Source organism: Argopecten irradians, chromosome 2 (genome assembly GCF_041381155.1).
Source record: "Argopecten irradians isolate NY chromosome 2, Ai_NY, whole genome shotgun sequence".
In the NCBI taxonomy this organism is placed as follows: domain Eukaryota; kingdom Metazoa; phylum Mollusca; class Bivalvia; order Pectinida; family Pectinidae; genus Argopecten; species Argopecten irradians.
The window spans coordinates 34,422,770-34,446,407 of record NC_091135.1 but is presented as its reverse complement, the minus strand read 5'-3'; the positions used below and the strand labels follow the sequence as shown (position 1 = coordinate 34,446,407).

General features: G+C 35.0%; 1 protein-coding gene and 1 pseudogene across 1 annotated transcript; both read left to right on the top strand.

Moving 5' to 3' along the window:
• The first annotated feature begins 117 nt into the window (after positions 1-117).
• On the top strand, positions 118-3,636 carry LOC138316616 (uncharacterized). The gene is made up of 3 exons (XM_069258291.1): positions 118-142; positions 1,850-2,140; positions 2,633-3,636. Exons 1-3 carry the CDS (start codon positions 118-120, stop codon positions 3,061-3,063), a joined length of 747 nt encoding a protein of 248 aa, XP_069114392.1. The 3' UTR covers positions 3,064-3,636.
• Positions 3,637-7,085: 3,449 nt separating this feature from the next.
• LOC138316615 (sodium- and chloride-dependent glycine transporter 1-like) lies at positions 7,086-21,360 on the top strand (annotated as a pseudogene).
• Positions 21,361-23,638: the final 2,278 nt, after the last annotated feature.

Sequence of the window (23,638 nt, the reverse complement as noted above, 5' to 3'; positions counted from 1 at the left end):
TGATGTCAATACCCAATTGTTGATATATGGCTGTGCTACTGCATTCTGAGACCGGGATCAGGAAAGATTGATATCCATCTTGTGTAATTAAGGTCAATTGTTATTGACGGCTGTCGGATGAAGCTGAGAGACTCACTGAAAGGTAAAAAAGAACACAAACATGTGATTACAGGAAACAGCTGTAGCGAGGCTGGTGTTAAAAGTCTTATTCAATAGACTGAACACAAATAATCGCATACATCATTAGAATTGATGCCGAGGGTTCGTCTCTTGTCGTATGGAAATGCAAAAGCAGATACAAGCATACCCACACGCAGGCTGATATGATAATCACATGGGTACTTGGTGTTCGTTTGTAAGTCGGACCAATGACAATCAACATAAAATCGAAACTTTCAGTGTATATGGTACATTGATTTGCGAGCATTCACATTCTTGGTATAAAGTGTGTAATCAAAGAAGGAATATGCAGTCAGTGTGAATGAATTTATAATGAGACCTAATCTCACCTGTTTGGATGTTAAATTATACTTACATGAACGCCATGCCTAGAACTTAGTGATGGAACCATTCTGTATTATCATAACAGTGTTCCTTATCATCATGTACCACTGTAAAGGTAAATATCTTATTTATGCATATACATACTTGTACACGATTACAATGCAATTTTCTCCAAATGATAAATATTATATATGCTCTGTCGACAGTTGATCATATTTAATATATATACTAGAAAGTCCTATATCTGGTTAATTATGAAACGGTTAATGGAGGATTAACTCTCATTAGGTCTTGAGACTTTATCATGCTCTGCTATGTAGTTGAATGTTGTGAGAAAAGGTTTACTGCTGCCAGTTTGCAAACAGCATTATTTTCTAATGAACCAATGTTATCGTGTTCCAGACAAATTATGGAAATGCTACTTTGTCTGTAACACATTTTATGAAAAGATCCTGAAGATTTTTAAATTGACTAATAAAGCATTAATTGTGTTATCTAAATGTTTTACTCTGTATATTTTTTTAAATTTGAGTATTTCTATGGCATAATTAAATAAAGATTCATGATGCTGCTACGACAATCATAGTCATGCAAAATAATAAGTTGTTCCATCTTGTACATCCGGTCCTTCACTTTAACAACGGGTAAATCAGTCGTCTTTCTCCTCTCATGGTGAATGTTAAGTAAGTTCAAACCAGCTGTTGTCATTTTGTTTTACATTTTAAGCTGAAGAATCATAAAATAATATTAAACGGGGTTTCTTTATTAGCCCATCTGCAATAAAGTAATGTATTAGCCGCTATCTCCTCTTTGGTGCTAATTTGCGAGGAGATATGTTCGCACATTGGTCAATGTTATCATACTTATCATTCTCTGGTGATCGTGAATATCTAAATTTGCGTAAGTTTGGTCGCAACTATAGTGAGATTTAATCTATCGCGAGTAGAACAACTACACAGAATGCTTTTGACATTTTCTGTAAACTGTCAAATTTCGACATATTATTTTTTCTTCAGTAATCTATTAATTTTTTTTATCAAGTTTGGTAAATCAAAATGTGAAAATCATTCAAATGGACAAACATAAATGATACCATGAACAATTAGTTACAACACAGATTTATGCACTATAAAATTCTTGTATTAAGATAATATTTATGTTTAGATGGAAACATACCTTTGCTTTACTTTACGATTATTGAATATGATCTTTGGCAGTTCTGCTAAAATTATTTCAGCTCTTATTTGTAATTAATTGGTGAAAAACAAATTCAAATGCAACCCAATAAACACAATCCGTTGAAAAGTGTGGGATATATTCAAACTTTGTTACTGGTTTTGCTCAGGTACAGACTCAACATTTACTAGAATCGCCTGTGACGGTGAATATCTTTCTTTGGATTGTTCGGACGGACTCAGGATTCATATCCTTGATGCAAATTTCGGTCGAACGGAGGTTGAACCCTGTGGCGGAAATTCATCTGTGACGTCATGTGTTATGCCAGGAGCACAAGATATCGTAAAAGTGTTCTGTGAAACGTCGTATACTTGTAAAATACTGTCATCAGCTACTGTGTTCGAAGACCCTTGCCCAAATATTACCAAGTACCTCAATGTATCGTTTGAGTGTGTAGGAGGTAAGTTGTATAAGGGACATCACAGATCGTATTTCCGATCTGTGATAGGTGTAACCAGAGTACATATTTCATCATAACCAATAATAGCAGCATTTCGTCACTTCTCAACTTCTCTAGATATGATAGAGGAAAGGTGATATACGCCTGAAACACCTAATATTTTCCAAGTAAATCAAGTAAAACATATGAAATGAAATGCTGGTAATTCATAACCTCAGAAAAATCAAGCAATGGAAATAGAAGAAAATTTGGATTTAGTAAACGGAAGTGTGAGCATTCTCTGTTTCATAAAATTCCAAACTTCAAAAATAATTTAGAAATTTGGCTATGTGTTAATACAATATATATAGCTTATTACAAATTCCATTCATTCATTCGATCGTTTCCCTAATTAAATACTGAATATTAGAAAGTATATACCAGGAGAGTAATCCTAAATATGATTAAAAAGTTTACAGTTAGGGTTACAGCATTTTACATTTTTTTTTTCAGGGACAACGAAAGAATCGATCACAACACCAGATCACACCACAACACCGGATATTACGTCACCATATCCGATTTCAACATCGGAAATTACCTCACAACTTTATACAGCGCCTGCACAAACGACATGCTCGTGTGCAGAGTGCTGGAAACTCAACCGGCCGCCATCTGTAGACCTAACAGTCAACCCGGAAATAGTGGAAGCAATTACCAAAAATATCACAGCAGAACTGAAGATCGACAAAAAGACATTGTCTTCTACAATAAGACGGTCTATATCCGCCCGCGACGACAGAGTCACGGCCACGTTCATGGGATACATAGGAGTCGCAGTACTGACGGTAGTATTCGGGCTTATTGTCTTCACTGACGTCGTCAACATTGTCATACCGTGTATCCGTGGTCAACGGACACTTCTATATGAACGTGAGATCTAGTCAACAAGGCCTTCACGCCATGATTCCAATCATTGGTAATACTTGATGTGAACTATCACTGCTATATCTATGTTCCACATGAATGTTTTGTGTGTCCGAGACCAATGAACCACGCGTGTGCTTGTAAGTTCATCCTCATTGAGAGGAAAATTGACAAGCGATTTTACATTTTTGTGCCACAGCAAGCTGACTTTTCCATCTTCCGGGGAAATTGTTCTTTTTCGTGATCTTAATGTTTTTATGTTATATTTAAGCCAGAATCTTGACAATTAACTTTTCTTACAATGTTTTCATTATTTGATAGATTTTCCTATTAACATATACATTTAAATTAATTTTGAACCTTTAAATTTGAGGTCTTGTGTTATTTTTCCTTACTTAAACTCCTGAAGCGTTCTTTGAATGGGAACACTCTCATTGAAAAGAAACACGCCAAGAAAAACAGAGGGAACAATTAATTGTGTGAAAATGCAGAGCTCTCAATGGTGTTAGACCATTTTAAAATTGAAAATAGATTGCATGCACATCGTTACGCACTAAAAGTAAACAAAATGGCTAAAAGAAAGCGTGAGAAAAAAACCATATATATATATATGGGCAACAAAGAGGAGGAAATTAAAATGGAGTCGGTAGCACCCTAGGATATCTCTAGGGAATGAAGTTAACAGAAGCCACATCTCAAGCGGAACTCGTCCTAATTCCGACTCGTGTTGCACGTGGTGAGTTAAATTTCAACAGATATACCAGCGCACATACACCGGCAGACTAACTACATATTTGTTTGAAGTATAACATGAAGGGTTTTAGATTATATGATATGTATAGCCATTCTGGTAGGTAATTATAAGTTATATCCTTTACATCAAAAGTCGATAAATAACCAGTATATGTGAAAATGTTTTATACTCTAAACACGTAGATTAATAGTCAGATATATGGATCTGTGTATTGTTCATAGTTTAGAAGGATAATTTTGGGGAGCAGTCCTGTTGGTTATTATACAGAAATAATACTTAACCGAAGTAAAGACCAGTAGTTAACACTGTGAACCAACTATCTGTTGATCAATAGAGATTTGCGAATAAATCTCTTCTTAACTTAAAAAACCCCAATAAGGTTCTTAAATTTTAGCATCTTATTCGTGGAAGTTTCTGGAAGCATTTTGAACAAAAAGCGAACTTCCAATATTGCTATGCATTATCTCTGTATTTCGTAATTAGTCACCGATATAGCTGATCCATATTAATGTTGAATAATGTTTTTAGTATTTACCGAATGTTATTTATACTTTTTGTAATATTGTATATGGAAACTTACTTTTATGCATATATTTTTATAATTTCTATCATGTTATGGTTACGTAACTATACAATGTATACGTATATGTATTCATATTATAACTGAAATTCTAAAAAAATAGTGCAGTTACATCGCTATTTAACACTTCAAGGTCCCGCCTTTTATGAACTATCAAATGAACTGTTTTGTCATTATGTCACACATGCATAACTATTACAAATTCAATTAATTTGTCCGATTATCAGCTCATTTTTCTACGGTATATAAGGCGTGACTTTATTCCGCATATTTAGACGACTGGAGTTCAGCGACACCATTCAGTGTGTGAATGCGGAATATATAACAATGACAACAGAAGTCGAGGAAGTACAACCTGATTTGCTATCAGGTAAAACAGATGCCGATAAGGAACTGCCACAAAGGGAGGTATGGAAAAACAACGTAGAATATAGCTTGGGATTGATCGGATACAGCGTCGACTTGGAATTGTCTGGAGGTTCCCGTATGTGTGTATGAAGAATGGAGGAGGTATTTTAAAATTATTATTACGAGCAAGATACAGATATAATGTCAAATCTGGTTTCTAGATGGAGCCAGCAGTTTATACATGCTACACCGCCGACGAATAGTATTTTTCTCCAATCAAAAACAGTAGCGGAAGAACTAGTATTTTTCTTCAGTTACAAAAGTTACTTAATTTACACCATTACCACCATTGAAAAGTTTAAGCTTTTATTTTACTTCAAGATAAAGATATTAAAAATGACTAATTGTGTCTCGAAAAAAACTCCGTGTTATTATGATCTTTATGAAATAAAGTTCTAATTGCGCATGCACTTAATTTAAACAAACTTAATCATTTTATATGTATATGTGCTAATTAGACACATATATACACGAAAAAAACATCAGATATTGTTCAAATGAAGTGTATCGTTCATGCTCTGTCGGCGGTGGAGCATCTTTAATTAAAATGTCTGAACATTTTAATTAATTTTATCTCTGTTTTATAGTAAATATCCAGATTTTTTCATAAATTTTTAAATCTCGTATTTTCTGAAAAAAAAATCACATGACTGTTATATATATACATCAGTCCATCCACCAAATACAAAACATGTATGACAATATCCATTTTCATTGAGTTGGCCCCCTGTGAAAAATATAGTATCTTAAAAGAAAAAAAAACACAAGAAAATATATATCGATGACCTAAAATGTAATTGCAACAAAAACAAATGCGTAATTTTTGTTAACAGTGAAAATTTCATTTCGCTTTATTTGGCGATGTGATTGTCAACTAATATAACGCGCAGTAATTAGGACGACGCGGGAAATATAAGACCCGCGCTATGAAACGTAACATTTGATGTATTTTATTTTACATTCACATTTTAGAAATTAAAAGCCGTTTCGGGAAGGTAATGGGTCTTTAAACATATATGTGATTTAAATTGTTGCCTGTATCCTGTTGTGATATGATCAAGATATATTGAGTTTTAATGAGTTCTTTATTAGTGATATGCATACTTTGTAAGCTAGGAAATCATTGCGGTGTCTTTCAAATGATAATTACCTCTGTTATATGTTTTACTCACAGCATATAATTACCTCTGTTATATGTTACACTCACAGCACTGCAGGCTAGTTTAACAATAATTTCGCATTCCGTTTATACATCTGCATATGAATAAATGAATAAAGAAAACAGAAATTTGTATCAAGTGAATAATCGGTTATATACCCTTTCAACATCTCGACGAAGACATTGTGTTAAGCGAGGCTTACCACTCTCATGTGTATACATGTATCTGAAAATGGCGTACCGTAAATTAGCTTCATACAAGAGGTTACGTAATATAGATTATTTTTTTCTAATCAGTCGATGAAAATATTGATGTTTGTAAAATTCAAATAAATTCAGTAGAATTACCATTCACTATACAAGGGTGTTAGCAAAATTCTGAGCGAAGGCTCATCCCAGAATATGTACTGTTACTGACGTATGAGATTTCTTTTAGGATGTTGTTGTTTATAAACCATTTCTAGATAGTAACACTTTCGACTTTATCATACTTAGTCGTAAACGTTTTTTACACTTACCACAAGGGATTCGACTCTATATATAGTAATATTGAATATCTAAATAATTAGAAGATTTAACGTTCGTTTCTAAACAAGTTCTCAACTAAGTCATTTACACTTTGTTTCTGACGTCACATATTTTCTTTGACAGATGTCACCTTTAGAATTTGACGATTGTATGTCGTCTATAAGGCATCAGATGTTGCATTAAAATGTGTAAGTTTAAAAAAAGAATTATGTGTTACAAGATCATTGGTTGGTGCATGATACTGCAGTATCATCCAGTATAATCAATATTTAATCTAATTAAGGAAGTCGATTTCATATCTGTAACAGTTTGGGAGTGTTTGATAAGTGACACAGCGACAAATAGGAAATATTGTTAGATGAAGAACAGGAAATTACTTCAGTTTTGTTACTGATTATCACTTATTGTTTTGTAAGCCTAGACCTTATTTCCAATAATATCCAGTCTTTGCATATTTCAGAGTTAGCTCCCCTGAGGGTAGGTATCCAGTGTGACGTCATTATTTAATGAGTGCAATTCACGTCGTTTTCTCCGAAAACTATGACATTACGCTTGCAGACACATGACATCCAGCGACACGATTCAGTGTTTGAATGCGGAATATATAACAATGACGACAAAAGTCGAGGAAGTACAACTTGATTTGCTATCAGGTAAAACAGATGTCGATAAGGAACTGCCACAAAGGGAGGTATGGAAAAACAACGTAGAATATAGCTTGGGATTGATCGGATACAGCGTCGGACTTGGAAGTGTCTGGAGGTTCCCGTATGTGTGTATGAAGAATGGAGGAGGTATTTTAAAATTAGTATTACGAGCAAGATACAGATATAATGTCAAATCTGGTTTCTAGATGGAGCCAGCAGTTTATACATGCTACACCGCCGACGAATAGTATTTTTCTCCAATCAAAAACAGTAGCGGAAGAATTAGTATTTTTCTTCAGTTACAAAAGTTACTTAATTTACACCATTACCACCATTGAAAAGTATGAGCTTTTATTTTACTTCAAGATAAAGATATTAAAAATGATTAATTGTGTCCCGTAAAAAACTCCGTGTTATTATGATCTTTATGAAATAAAATTCTAGTTGCGCATGCACTTAATTTAAGCAAACTTAATCATTTTATATGTATTTTTGTGCGAATTAGACACATATATACACGAAAAAACACCAGATTTTGTTCAAATGATGTGTATCGTTCATGCTCTATCGGCGATGGAGCATCTTTAATTAAAATGTCTGAACATTTTAATTAATTTCATAAGATATAAAGGCCCATTACCTTTTCGATAAAAAATATAGTATCATAAAAGTAAAAAAAAAAAAAAAAAAAAGAAACACAAGAAAATATATATCGATGACCTAAAATGTAGTTGCAACAAAAACAAATGCGTAATTTTTGTTAACAGTGAATAATTCATTTCGCTTTTTTTGTCGTTTGGCGGTGTGATAGTCAGCTAATATAACGCGCAGTAATTAGGACGACGCGGGAAATATAAGACCCGCGCTATGAAAAGTAACATTTGATGTATTTTATTTTACATTCGCATTTTAGAAATTAAAAGCCGTTTCGGGAAGGTAATGGGTCTTTAAACATATATGTGATTTAAATTGTTGCCTGTATCTTGTGATATGATCAATATATAATGAGTTTTAATGAGTTCTTTTTTAGTGCTGTGCATACTATGTAAGCTAGGAAATCATTGCGGTGTCTTTCAAATGATAATTACCTCTGTTATATGTTACACTCACAGCACTGCAGGCTAGTTTAACAATAATTTCGCATTCCGTTTATACATCTGCCTATGAATAATCGGCTATATACACTTCAGTGACGTAGGAAGATGAAACGTAATGGGGGGGGGGGGGGACAAAGGCCCTTAATATTTTGTAACACCCCCGCCCCGCACCTAGTGGAGGAGATTAATTCAACACACAACCATATATACTTTATATACTTTTTTTTCATATATCATTAAATTTAATCCTTGTACACATTTATAGACAGTGGGGTCGCTAAAAGGAAATTAGCGAATACGCAAATTGGCCAAGGCGCGAGATTTTGGTGTTTTAGGGGTCTTAGGGTGACCCTCGGAAAAAAATTGTAAGTTAGAATGGCTGAGATGATTTTTACAGTGTATTTTGATGATTTTGCGAGAGCCCGAAATCGCGAGATTATGGTGTTAGGGGGGTCTGGGGGTCTCCCCCGGGAAAAAAATTACGATTTAAAATGGCTAAGATGAGTTTTACGATGTGTTTTAATGATTATAAAGCGTTCTTAACATGGTAGTTTTTCGATTTAAAGCTACCTGCATTTAGAAATGATAACTGTCATAACATTATGCAACCCTACTCGATCTGAATATACCGGCTTCACACTATCGGCACATTGTTGTGTAACATAAAAAATGAATTAATTGTCTCGCTAAGACATATAAACAAATTGATCTTTTAAGAGACAGTTTTTTAAATAGTACATAGAATCCCTTCATGAACATTTTTAGTCTAGTTCGTGTGTAATGAATTTTTACTATTTAAGGTGTGACATTATGTGCTTAAACGTTTTAGAAAAAGCGCCGCGCAGCGGAAAAAATTCTAAAATGAAGTACGTAAAATATGCAGGAGGACCCTTTTAGAAAATTTCAGTCGGCGAAAATGAGTGGGGGCAAAAAGACATGTTCCCCTGCCCTTTCAACATCTCGGCGAAGACATTGTGTTATAAGCAAGGCTTAACACTCTCATGTGTATACACGTATCTGAAAATGGCGTACCGTAAATTAACTTCATACAAGAGGTTTTATTTTTTTCTAATCAGTCGATGAAAATATTAATGTTTGTAAAATTCAAATAAATTCATTAGAATTACCATTCACTATACAAGGGTGTAAGCAAAATTCTTCGCGAAGGCTCATCCCAGAATATGTACTGTTACTGACGTTATAAGATTTCTTTTATGATGTTGTTGTTTATAAACCATTTCTAGATAGTAACACTTTCGACTTTATCATACTTAGTCGTAAACGTTTTTTACACTTACCACAAGGGATTCGACTCTATATATAGTAATATTGAATATCTAAATAATTACAAGATTTAACGTTCGTTTCTAAACAAATTCTCAACTAAGTCATTTACACTTTGTTTCTGACGTCACATATTTTCTTAGACAGATGTCACCTTTAGAATTTGACGATTGTATGTCGTCTATAAGGCATCAGATGTTGCATTAAAATGTGTAAGTTTAAAAAAAGAATTATGTGTTATACTGCAGTATCATCCAGTATAATCAATATTTAATCTAATTAAGGAAATCGATTTCATATCTGTAACAGGTTGTTTTGTAAGCCTAGACCTTATTTCCAATGATACCCAGTCTTTGCATATTTCAGAGTTAGCTCCCCTGAGGGTAGGTATCCATTGTGACGTCATTATTTTGTGAGTGCAATTCACGTCGTTTTCTCCGAAAACTATGACGTTACGCTTGCAGACACTTGACGTCACAATCAATACCAACCCGCAAACAATCTCTCCCAGGGTGCATTGTGGTCCCCACAATTTCATTTTTCAAATTGTGGGGACCGTAATGCACTCTGGGAGAGATTGACCCGCAAATGCCGATAACGCTGTAATATGCAAATGCAGAATGCTGTGAAATTGCCACATTTGGTATCTGCATTAAATAGTCTCATGTAATGTTTTAGCCTCTTTATATTTTCTCAATTTTTTAATGCGCGATTAAATTTCGCGGGCTAGCAGAAATTATAGCCAAGAGAAATTCTCCTCCATAGGTTATATTTCCATTCTACTACAGTTTCCCGTTTGATCTATGTAAAACCAAATTGACAATATCACGCTATGAACTCCAATCTGGTCAAGCGTATGAATATTTAACGTTTCCGCCGCGTCACTGACAATGTATGCAGTGTATACTTACGCCTATACAGACAATAGACAATAGACAATCTTTATTAAACCAATCAAGGTCCCGCACGGGATATTTACATACAAAACATTTATAGACATCATACATGGTGTCATCTTAGTGACGCACTTTGTATATTAGTTATGAAGGATGATCTTGAATGGAAAATTATCACTCCTCTTTCCAACGGTAGTACCATTTTGACACTTATTGTATGTTTATTGTGTTCATGTTGTTGTTATTTGTTTAGCTATCGAATTACATGTGTAATAGTAAAAGTGTTTAAAAAAGTTGAATTTAATTGAATTGTAATAATACCCACTCGAAAAATTATTATTTAGCCGCTAAAACCACGGACCTGGAACGATTTTTTTAACAGTATACATATATATATTATAGTACCTAAAATCGTGCCAGGTCCCTGTGTCTAAAACTTGGTGTGGTGGATGTTTTTGTCTTGCTCTTTGATTCTGTTCCTCGACATAAATTTTCTAGACAAAGAAAGATTTCAGATTCGAGGATTATATTCTTTATTCCTAGAAGTTTCATAAAGTAGACGGTTTTTTTATACTGACAAACGGGCAAACACTACAGAAGTAGTTAGCGGACTAAATGGAAACACGCTGCAGATCATACACTTGAAGCCTCTACTTGAAAGTGTGAACTGAACATTTTTCATAAGTACCGTTGGGTTGTTTCAACGCACTTATATTCTGTGGACTGTCACTTGCGAGCGATTCCTCATAAAAACTAGACATGGAACAGTATTGTAATATTTTTTTATGAGTTTAAAACGTATATTTTACCGAAATGTTGTAATATATAGATATATGCCCGTTAACAACCAACATGTACTATAGATAAGTTAGTTTGTTGCAAAATAAAGCTTTTTTGTATACAAGACGCATTTTCGGTACGAGTCATCCTGTAGTTTCCTAACTGTTATGACGATGACGCGTCAAACTGTTATGCGGGTCATAATTTAAAAAAAGGTTTTAAAATTTTGCGGTCTATGAAATGGCTGTTCCGTAAAGGATATATACGTGCATAGTTTTGAATTTGAATGATCGTAATGGAAACATAAGTAATAAACTGTTACCAGATTGTACATACAGTTGATATGAAGCCCATCCGTCCGAAAGATAAATATTCATATCGGGCACCATTCTATTTATCTTCCTTCCGGATGGGCTTCATATCAACTGGATGTCCAATCTGGTAACAGTTTATTGCTTAAATAGAAGACCCTGATGACCATAAATCGCGAAATATAAACGTCGCAAAAAAGCATTAAAACGCGAAATTCATTCTCCGCGAAAATAAATAGGTGTAACAAGCAAGCATTATATGTCTATTTAATAGGTGCATTCCTCATTCCTTTCTTCACATTTACGCTGTTATGCGGATTTCCTATGTACTATATGGAGCTTTGCCTTGGTCAGTTTTCTGGGAAAAGTGCCCTAGTCTCCTGGTCACTCTGTCCACTTCTCGAGGGTAAGTATTTACACGTATACGATCTTTAAACCCAGAATTTTATTTTTTACAATAATCTTCTGTGATGCCATATTTGAAAAAGTGCAAAGCTTGCATACTATATAGCGGAATAGCTGCGCCGTTGCACTGTTTAACGATTTGGCCGTAGAATTTGAAAGTTAAATCCTAGCTATTTAGGCGATCGACTCAAATAAAATGTTTTAATTTTATTTGGAGATCAACATATTGCCAACACACATAATTATGTCAAACATGTTTATGTAATGTTAATGATTTGACAACTAATTTAACATTGACTTATAGGAAAATAAGATAAATTACTTCAGGTAAAGTATCGAATTTTATACGCATTATTGATTTCATAGAAAGACATGAATAAATAAATGAACACAGGTCGGTTATTTTAACTCGTGAAATTTGTTATATATATTTGGCTATGCATACATGTATAAAGTAGATACCTACGTAAAACTTAAAATAAATAATTAAATAAACAGTCGTCATTCGATGTTTCTACCATCAGATCCATAGTACATTTCGAATTATAACTTGTTGATCCCGAAACCTGTATAATAAGTAGCGTCTTTTACATTGATTGTGTTAATATTTGGCAGGTTAAAATTTCCATTTGTACACTATACGGCTAGGAAAACGTTTACTTGATACCAAAATAATGAATGTGGGCTTTATGTACTTTGTGGAACTGTAGTTTAGCATTATCAGAAACGTTTAATGATATATTGTGTCGGGACTGAACTAAGTCGATCATCAGCGACCGGCCAGCTCAATCGGTAGAGCATCCGGCTAGCGTTCGGATGTCCCGGGTTCGAGCCCCGGTCTTGTCGCTACATTTCCTCACTCCTGTTACAAATTTACCACCCAACTAAATACCCACGGTGATGTTATGAGGGTCTTATCTGTCTTTGAAAGCGAAGACTGTAAAAAGGGAGGATGTACTGTGACTGGATTAAACTGGGCCGATGATCGGTGACCAGGTAGCTCAGTCTGAAAAGCGTCCGGATAGTGTTCGGAGGCTCGAACCCAGGTCTAGCCTCTTCATTCTTTTTTCTCTTGTTTCAATAAGGGGACAATATCAATATGCCCCATAACATAATTACATGTATGACGTAGGTATTGGCTATTCCATGGTGCTGATGACGGCCATATGTTCGTGGTACTACGGATTGATCGTGGCCTGGGTGTTGTTATACCTGGGCTATTCCTTCTACCCAACTCACCCCTGGGCTAGCTGCGATAACGACTGGAATACAGACGAATGTGTGGTATTGAGGTCGGGGGTGTCCAACAAGAGTCAGTGGAACACTTCGTTCTCATACAATACATCGGAAGAAAAGTTGGACTTTTACCCTACAGCGGCGACAGAGTTCTGGAGGTAAACATGCCATGTTACAGGCTAGATCTAGGGAGAGGTTGGTTTCCAGCAATGATCAGAGGCGTACATCAAAATATGCTTATATATGGGCTTGTAATAACATTTCCGAAATTTATTCCAAAAGTCTTACGAATATGTATTTTGAACACATCCTCTGGCTCTGACAAAGTAGACTAGAAACCTTGAAGATAATCGATGAAATATCCTTACCATTTTCTCTATAAAGAGGAGTGCCATCACGACTTTGACTTCAAAATATCAGTTGTTTTTTAATAGTTAAAGTAAGTACCAAAAAGGAAATAACAATATATACAATGTTAAGGTATTCTTAAAGTATTATTACTTACTTATTAATATTTGCAAATGTATTTCAAATATATTCAAGGTACAAGTTATTGAAATCATCCTCTGGAATCGACGTCTGAGGAGCTCCACAATGGCACATTGTTTTGGCTTTATTCTTCTCGTATACCATCATGTTCCTTTGTATCGTGAAGGGGGTTACTTCATCTGGAAAGGTACATGTTTTCATTCCATACAAGAAATATATCACCATGCTGGATAAATATAATCTAAGGCAGTGGTACTATAGTGTAGATGGCATCACACCACAAAACGGTGGCATATCCATGATTTCGTAGTTTTTTGTGCCTAATCTTTACCGCTACCTGAGACTGGAATGTATGTTTATTTCGTTGTTGTTTGTGATGCTATTGATTCAGAACAACAATTACCCTTATTCTTTCGTAGTTTTCTTGGCCAATACTGTAAACATGAACATTTACGCGAGGGGAACATTTTCGCTAATTACGCGAAGGTCGCTTTGTCGCGAAAGTTCCTCCCAAGCGTAACATTTTTACATGTATAAACTTTGCTGTTAAAAGTCTGAAAGTGTATCTATCACGAAACAGTAAAAGTTTTATGTGTGAAATCGCGGAATGAATCACTTGCGATAATATTCACGTTTACAGTATACAGTGGAAGATGATATTTGTCTGAGGTAATACTTACGTAGTGCCTTGTGTTTTATGTAGGCCACAACTCCGTTCATTCTCCTCCTGGTGATCTTGATCCGAAGCCTGTGTCTTGAAGGTTCTTTAGACGGAGTACTTCTCTACCTGTCACCAGACTTCTCTAGACTACTTCACAGCCAGGTAATATAACGCAGAGATAATAAAGGCCTTAATACCTTTATGAAAAATATGCATAATTGTATAAAATTTGCATAACAATGCGACGTTCACTTAAAACATATTTGCCGTAATTTCCATACTAATGAAAAAAGAGCCTATAATATGTTTTCCACGCCAAAATTTACCAACATTTCGAGAATTACAATACTTACAATGCATAAGTTTCGATTTTACAAATTAAGTCAACTAAGTGCTCAAAATGAATTTAGGCATTACTGCCAAAAATCATTTTATTTATACGTGACGGTCGTGAGGGTGGGCTTGTTGAACCAAATGCATTCAAAAACAAAAAGACTTGTTATGATTGAGATTGGTTGTTTATTATATAAACGATGGACTTGAAAATATTACTATTGAAAATCGTCATACGCTTCTTTGTTTCTCTATAGCAGCTCTGATGCGCATGTGTTATGACTTTAAAAACCTCCTACCCATCTCTACCTTCTGTATCACCGAAAAACCCGTGACATTTAATTAACATGTTTACGACATATTTTAAGAAACCTCTTCAGATATGTTTTCATCTAAACATACATATAGCTTAAAAACAAGAACTGTACACAGTAGATACATTATGTGTTGATGCCAATGCTTACAAAGCATCATGCATGTTTCTCCGTGCCTTTGAATGTTTTTCACAGTCAATTCATAAAACTAATAGTTTTCAATAGATTACCAGAGAAAAAAATGAATGTAAAAATTACTCCCAATTACATCACAGATAACCATAATTAATATGGTAGGACATGGTTATTATATTGTGTAGGTATGGTTGGAGGCAGCTTTACAAGTCTTCTACTCCCTAGGATCAGCATGGGGTGGCATCGTCACGATGGGAAGTTTTCATAAATTCCATGGCAATGTTCTCAGGTAAAAATACAATGATACATGTTAATCCATGTCTTACGTGTTGGTGTATTTTATGAAATATACAGGAAACAGAGCATATCCTGTGGTATTCTGATCTATCTCCTTCTGTTTACACTTCTTCAATACTGTCAGAGTGTAAATGAAAGGAAGTAAATGGTAAATCAGAATGATCATCTGGTCACTTCCAATTTCACCATACCTTATAATCTTTTTCTACAACGTGCCATTAAAAGAGGTTGTTTTGTTGTTAGGGACGCCATGGTAACCGTAGCTGTAGATACATTCTCCAACTTCCTTTGTGGTCTCGTCGTGTTCTCAGTCCTAGGATTTCTGGCACGTGAGGCGAACGTATCTATACAGCAGCTTGCGGAATCAGGCAAGTATAACCTCCGTTAGGAAACTAAGACCACGAGTTTCAAGATAATGAACGCCTTCTGTTTATAAATGACGATCAACGTGCACGTTAATTCTTCAAGTTATTTCGCTTAATAAAGTGAACATTGGGCTTGTTGAAGTTTGTATTTCACATAAAAATATAGGATTTTAAATGAGAATTCAGTTCTTATGAGAATTTATAAAAAGTGTCTTTTATTTGTGTGAGACTGGCCACGAATATAAAATACTTTTTATCACAACCTACAATTTAAGGAACCTCAACTTCAAAATATCTTGTGATAACGGAAGCCGCCATTTTGTCGCGACGTCATCAAACACTTACGTCACCTGTATGATAGCAAAAATCTATGATACTCCCAGTATTTGACTCATTGTATTTATGTATAACACAAATATTGTTTCTTCTATTGATGTACGTTTATTTTATTTAAAAAGAGTAATTATAATTAAGATTTTTAAAGTAATGTATATATATATGTCATTCTCGATACTCCAGGGCTTAGTATCACAGGACTAAGTCATAGCAAAACGGAGACAGGTAATTTTGTCCTTTGCTGCACATCACCATACTCGGATAAAGGTTCACTTTTTCAGAATATGGCTTTGCAGTTTGGCATCATTCTCTGAAATATTCAAAGGAAGTCTCTCCAGACCTGTGTTTGGTCAGTTGTTTTCTCCTGAAATGTCTTTAGTTTTACTAATTAATAGTCCAGGGGTTCATAACACGAGAGTGATAGTAACCCTAACCCCTGGAAATTCGGTGATGTAAATATGCTGACGATTAGCATTCCATTGTTAAGGGACACCACTACTGGGGTGTGACGATAACTATACATCACTTTGTCTCCAGGTCTTGGCCTAGTATTCCTGGTCTACCCTGAAGCTCTTACCCGCCTACCTGCTCCACACCTGTGGGCTGTATTGTTCTTCGTCATGTTATTTACGGTGGGACTCGACAGCCAGGTTAAGGTTACAACTAATAGTTCGGGCCAGTATCTATAACCTAATAATTGTCATCCTAGTAAAACAGTTCTATATAGTGCGTTATATCGAACCTTACAAAAACCATATATACCTACCTAAATGAAGTCATTTACGGATATGAAACATACCTGCTTCTGACGTACGCCGATATTTTGAAGTCAGTTAACCATAGATTGACGAATAAATTCTTTACTTATATCTATCATATACCAATAAATTATTTATTTATATCATATACCAATAAATTATTTATTTATATTTATTAGTTATCAGCGGACTGACAGATAAATTACATTAAAAATATTACGAAAACGTAAGACGTACGTCCTAATCGCAGTCTTCTTTCTCTTTTTCCTGACAAGCATCATATTTGCAACACAGGTATTTGTTAAATGTATTACTCATTAACACATTTTATCCATTTTCACTATTTGATATTTGAGTGATAAAAAGTGGCATGACCCTTAAATAGTAATCGAATACCAAGTCTAGTTTAATCATTAATTCTATTATAAAAAAGCAGATATTTCTAAATCTCGTTATCAATAATGGTTTTAAATGATGTTATAAAGGTTTAAGACATGGACACGAACTGGACAGTGTTAGTAAGGAATTTCAAATTATGTTTTCTTTGTTCGTAGGCGGGAGTTTACATCTTCCAACTAATCGACTGGTACGAGTCGACTTTCTGTTTGTTTATGGTGGCCACACTAGAATGTATCATAATTGGATGGATATATGGTAAGAAAAAGAAGAAATATGTTAAAATCACTTTTATATGTTCAGTCACTTTAACATCAAATGCTTGTATAATTGTAAAAACTATTGATAGTGTATATATCTGATATTTATAATAATGTAAAAGCATTGCTTGAAGAACCCATGGATGGGAAAATCGCTCGCAAGAATTTTCTGCTTGGACTGGACATTCGTCGGTGATCAAGTACCTCAATCGGTAAAACATTCGGCTAGTGTTCAGAGGTTCCGGGTTGGAGTCCTGGTTTTATTGTCTTTAGATATCACATTAATTAATGTTAAGGCGATTTATATTTCTTTCTATTTTTCTGGGTACTGCAGTAGCCGAGTCTTTAAGATGTTCCGACATATTACCACAACCCCTCCACTTCTGGGTTTGAATCCCATGTAAGGCAGTTCTTCTACGGGTACTCAGGCTTTTTACCATCAACAGACCTGCCATATCCTTAAACAATATGCTTGACTGTTAATAGGACGTTATAAAAACCGAAACCGTAAAAATAAGGCTACATTTAATGATGCACCAAAAAAATGACCTGATGAGATATGTTATATTTTCACTTAATGAAAATGACAATCCAAGTTAATATTGTAACATAATATTAACACTATTTTTTAAAATTACAATTTCCCCTCGTCATATTTTTTTTAATCTGTTGAGTATCAAAACAAAACAAAACATAGATGAGGGGAATAGAAACAATAGTTCAATGGTATGAATATAGTTGATTGCTTAAATTGTGAATATAGAATTACCATACAAAGCAGATGCACATGTATTTTAAGTTGCATTTCTTAATTGATGATTTCAAATTACTTATTGTTTCTATTCAAAATTGTCAATAATTATAACAATTAAAAATCAATATATTTTTCCTTGTTATATTGAACATACGTCCGTTACAGGAGCTGAGCGGTTCAGTAGGGATGTAGAAATGATGACAGGATCGCCTATCCCTGTGTTTATACGGGTCTCCTTGTGTATTGTTACTCCGTCAGCCATGTTGGTGAGTTATTCTCCTCAACTACTAATGCGATTCTAACCAAACTACATTCAGAACAATATGTCTAGATATTCCATTCTCTTAGATCCATAAATTTGTATCATGTATGAGTTTGCTGAATGATGAAGATCGTATAGTTTAAATAATTTTGTTGATTCTTCACCAACGAAATCCCTGTGACCATATACATGTATTTATACAACTGTAGCTGTTTCTTTTTGCATCAATCCTAAATTTAGAAAGTAATCTCGACTACCGATGATGATCTTTAGAAAATTAGAATCTTTGAAATAGGGATTTGCTGATTCATCCTTGTGTTGAATTCTTCTTTATAAGTAAAATGTAATTTAATAATTCGTCTTATTACATCTTAACCAGCGATCCGTTCAATGAACATAGTTATAGTTTCACAAAATATGCAGTTATCGGGTCTGTTTTATACGATAGGTAGTGATCCGTTCAGTTGATTTTATTGCAGCATTTAGACTAAAACGTAATAAGAATAAATAGGATCTTTATATAATCTTGAAAACATGTACATGCCCTGCAGGTAGGGTCTTAGAATTGTACCTGCTGTCCCTATTGCGTGATCGTAAAAGGCGACTAAATTTAGGATCTTATGTTTTCTCCTCTTCCTAACTGACTTTATCTTTCCTAATGCCTTCCTTGACATCGCCTCACTTTTGGCCTTGAGTTGAGCGTTCGCCCCTGTGAGGAAGGCTCTGAGTTCTGTCCCCTGGTCGAGACACACCAAAGTCTATAGAAGTGGTAGTTTCTGCTCCTGCTTAACGTTCAGCATACAGGGAGTGGGACGACTGGTTCGCCCGTTGTCGGTATTACGTGACCGGGTGGGATGTGTTGCTTGGTGTCTTCGGCGGCATACTTCAGTGTTATAGCACTATAAAAAGGGCAACAGTTCCACTAAACAAGAAGACACAGTTCCACTATACAAGAAGACACAACATGAATATACCGCATTCTCCCAAAACACACACCTCGCACAACATACATGCAACACACCGCATACATGAGAGGCCGTCCTTACATGACCATAGCTGTTAATAGGACGTTAAAAAATCAAACAAACAAACAAAGAAAACATGTACAAAAGGCAAAGTTTAAAAACCAGGCATATGATAATATCAACTTAACCACAGGTATGTGAATTTCCCAGGCCTAGTTTATCGGAACGGGTCATTGTCTACAATTTAGAATCTTACGACGAGAGAAGGATGGTCAATCCAACTTCGATCTATCGAAGACTTACTGAATCTATTAACAATTTAACACTTTGAATCATTGTCTTACCTTTGATTAACACTAAGAAACATCTTGAATTGGTTTATTATCTTATGTTTTAAGATGTTTCTTAGTATTAATCAAAGGTAAGACAATGATTCATAGTGTTATATAATTGGTTTATTATCTTATATATGAATAATATCAATTCACTTATTTCGTACTTGCATATTACATAGTTTTCTCCCCGTGCTGGTAGATATGGATTATGTCGTCACACATTTAGTACACATTCAGAGAATAAAAATGACGTTTGTTTTCCTCACGAAATAATGACGTCACAATCAAAACCTAGCCGAAAATACCAACATCTTTGTAATATATAAAGACGGAATATGTTATTTGCTAAATTTTGGTATTATATTTGAATACTGAATGTTCATAGCCGCTTAAGCAAGATTTCATATATTGTACAAAAGAATTCTTGTTAATTTGGCAAACCTTAATCTTGCATTAATTAAAAGCTTAGGGGTATACATTGTATTCATTAAATGAGTTCGATGCTTTTATTAATGGATATTGACATTACAGGTTGCGTTCATAGCTGTGTTGGTGAACTTTGACCGGCCGGTATACAAAGGTTACAGATACCCAGATTATACTGGTATCATAGGAATCCTTATAGGTCTTGTCTCCATCGTACCAACACCGGCCGTCTTCCTGTGGAAATTAATATCACAACAAGGAATACTTTCACAGGTAAGCATGAACTCATCTAGTATGGCTGATTGGACCATAACTTCACATCTCCACGTTTGTTTTTGTGTTTGTTAAATATTATAATGTTTTATATTTTCTCATTTTCATTTGTTCAATTTACACTTTATTTAGCAATTTTCAAATCATATTCAATCAATTTCTTTTCTATCATCATAAAACTGCAATGACAATAAAAATTGTCATTTGTTTTGAGATAGATTGTGATAATGTTATTGACGTAGGCTTAACATAAAAAAGTTTTGTTTCAGAAACTGAAAAGAGCAATAAAGCCATCTTCAGATTGGGGTCCAAACAACGAGCATGTGCGTCATACATATACGGTGTACACATATAGACAATCGGTCTGCCAGAGGGCTAAAGTCAATATAACAGGAACTCTACAAAATGAGACATAATTATTTCTATCTATTTTCAATTCACTGTATTGCATTGCATTTTTTTCATCCAAAATGTAGGGATATACATATAATATCCCTGTACATATGCAACAAACTTAAACTATTTTGTAGCCTATTTTCCTCTAATCAAAAGACCTTTTAATGAAGGGACCGAAATCGCGCAAAAGTTGTGGTTTGTGAGACAACGAAATTATGTGTGGATGTTGTTCTATTGACAGACTTTATATCATATTTTAGAAACTGTTTGCTACTGAAAGAAATATATTTGGAATGAAAAATAAAACCAACCTCGTCTTTACACTTTTTATATAAGTTTTATAGGCTATACCTGTCTCAATGTCTAAAACCGTGGTTTTTGTGAGGGGTTGTCTAAGCTGACACTAATATATTTCATTTTTAAATTTTACCACATGGCTATAAAACTATAAAAACGTTTATGATTTTCGTCAGATCAGCCCAATGTCCTCAAGTCATACCAGCAACCTTGTAGACCGTTTTCCACGACCTCTTACGCTCTTTTTGTTTTCGTATATACTCATGGCGATTGATAGATGATAAGTATGTTTTCTTAATGTTTCATGCAATGGCGGCTCTACTCTGGGTTATATAAGAATAATGAAATTATGTTCCTTGATCCTTATAAATAACATTATTTTCTTTTAAAAGAGAAAGATCCATTGATAATCTCAATTATTGTGTTTGGTAAATAATTGGAGCATAGAGAAAGAATTCCTAGCGATGAAACAGCACCGGCTCATCTGGTTGGCTCAAACTCAATTTATTATGTCTCTTTTGAAAACATGATGAGTGCCGATTACATAATATACACAGAGGAACATAGATATTCGGTTTTGTAATCAAGTGATAATTTATATTCCTTTCAGTCGTAATTAGAAGAAAAACAAACTTTACTTTAAGTGATAATAAATAACTTCTGTTCTACAACTACAACGTAACACAACACAAAACAAAAACGTTTAATTATCTGGCGGGTAGTAAGCTATCAGAGCTATGTTATATTGTAAAGAGGTTGAGCCAGGGGCGAAAACCGTTACATATTTTTGGGGGCTTGTCCGGGATTCAATATTTTAACATCCATTGAGTCCAGTGATTCGAACCGTAGTCCAGCATCAAGATGCCAGGCAGAACTAGACAACAACTGAGAGCACGAGATTCATCAATTGAAGATACTCACTCAGAGTCTGAGCGACAGAGACAGATAGCGACGTTGATGGATAACACTTGTATCTAGACACAGTTGAAAATGTACATCTTCATGAAGCACAGAATAACAGTAGATTGGATCACTCCTCCACTACTGACAGAGCTGATGTTACCATAGTTAGACAGTCTACTCCACTTCGCTCTAGAGGCAGCCGATCAAGGACAACTCCAGTCCCAAAGGATGTCAATCAAAATACTGTACACGGTGATCAGGCAACAGTATCCTCCAGTTTCATCAGTATAATGAAGGGAGCTTTCCAGGACATGACATCAACTCTAGTGACCGCAGTTAGAGAAGCTATTAATGGGAGACCAGAAACACCAGCTTTACAATCTGGTTCAAGTAATGAATATCCAGGCGTAACTCTTCAACAAAAGAATCAGCACCAAGACGACGTTCCAATCAGTGGGGAATAAACAGAAAAATACCTACCGCCTCTTCATCAAGCAGTAGTAGCGAATCTGAGGTTGAACAAGAACCCAAAAGACATAGGCGAAGAAATTTCAGAGCTAATGTGAAGCTACCAGTTTTCACTGGGAAAGAAAAATGGGAAGTGTGGTTTAACCGGTTTGAAGCTGTATCTTCACTCCGGGGATGGTCTAACGCAGATAAATTAGAAGAACTCTTACCAAGACTCCAGGGAGATGCAGGGGATTTTGCACTTGGACAGCTAGACTTTAGGAAGCTATCATCAGCTTACTAGAGAACTTAAGAGCCGTTTTGATGTGGTAGAGACAACCAAAGTCTACAAAACCAAATTTGAAAACAGAGTACAGAACAATGAAGAAACTGTAGAAAGATATGCCAGTGAATTGAAAAGATTTTATGATAAAGGGTATAAGCACCGATCACCTGAAACTAGACGTGAAGATTTACTTCGGAGATTTTACATTGGGTTGCTGAATGACAAGGCAAGAATTCATGTAGAACTCAACAAAGATCCCCGTATTATCGATGAGGCAGTGGCTCTCGTAATTCAATATGAGGAGACCGTGCAATATCCTAAAGGAAGAGATGGACGGAAGAAACCGACCAGGCAGGTTCAGCAAGCACCTAAAACAGATAAAGAAAATACATGTCAATCTTAAGGTCAAAAGCCAAGGTCAAACAAGGTTATTGTGAATTGATAACGATGACAAAGGAAGACATACATAATCTAATACAGGAGATGAAGAAAACCACTCAAGCTCAAGAATATAACAAAAGAAATTGATGGTGATCAACCTAGATATATCAAATGCTATGCATGTGGAGGTCAAGGAATTGTCCTGTCAGTGACAACAGAAGTAGACCAGGATTCAGGACTCACACAAATCTTAATCCTAGGGCTAAACTATAATTACCGAGAGAAACAGACGGAAAAGTTGCTTCAGAGAGATCATCACATCAACAGCACAGTCGACAAGAAGCTTTAAACTAGAGAGGGTTGACTCAATAGGCCAGGAGGAGACCCACCAGAAAAGTGAAGACCATCAATTGACGACCTGAAAAAAACTTGTGAGAC

Bases quoted from the DNA above. Each gene is read 5' to 3' on its own strand.
- LOC138316616 (XM_069258291.1), top strand. From the start codon at position 118: ATGAAGCTGAGAGACTCACTGAAAG. The intron at 143-1,849 runs GTAAAAAAGAAC...GGTTTTGCTCAG, and splicing joins GCTGAGAGACTCACTGAAAG to GTACAGACTCAACATTTACT. The intron at 2,141-2,632 runs GTAAGTTGTATA...TTTTTTTTTCAG, and splicing joins ATCGTTTGAGTGTGTAGGAG to GGACAACGAAAGAATCGATC.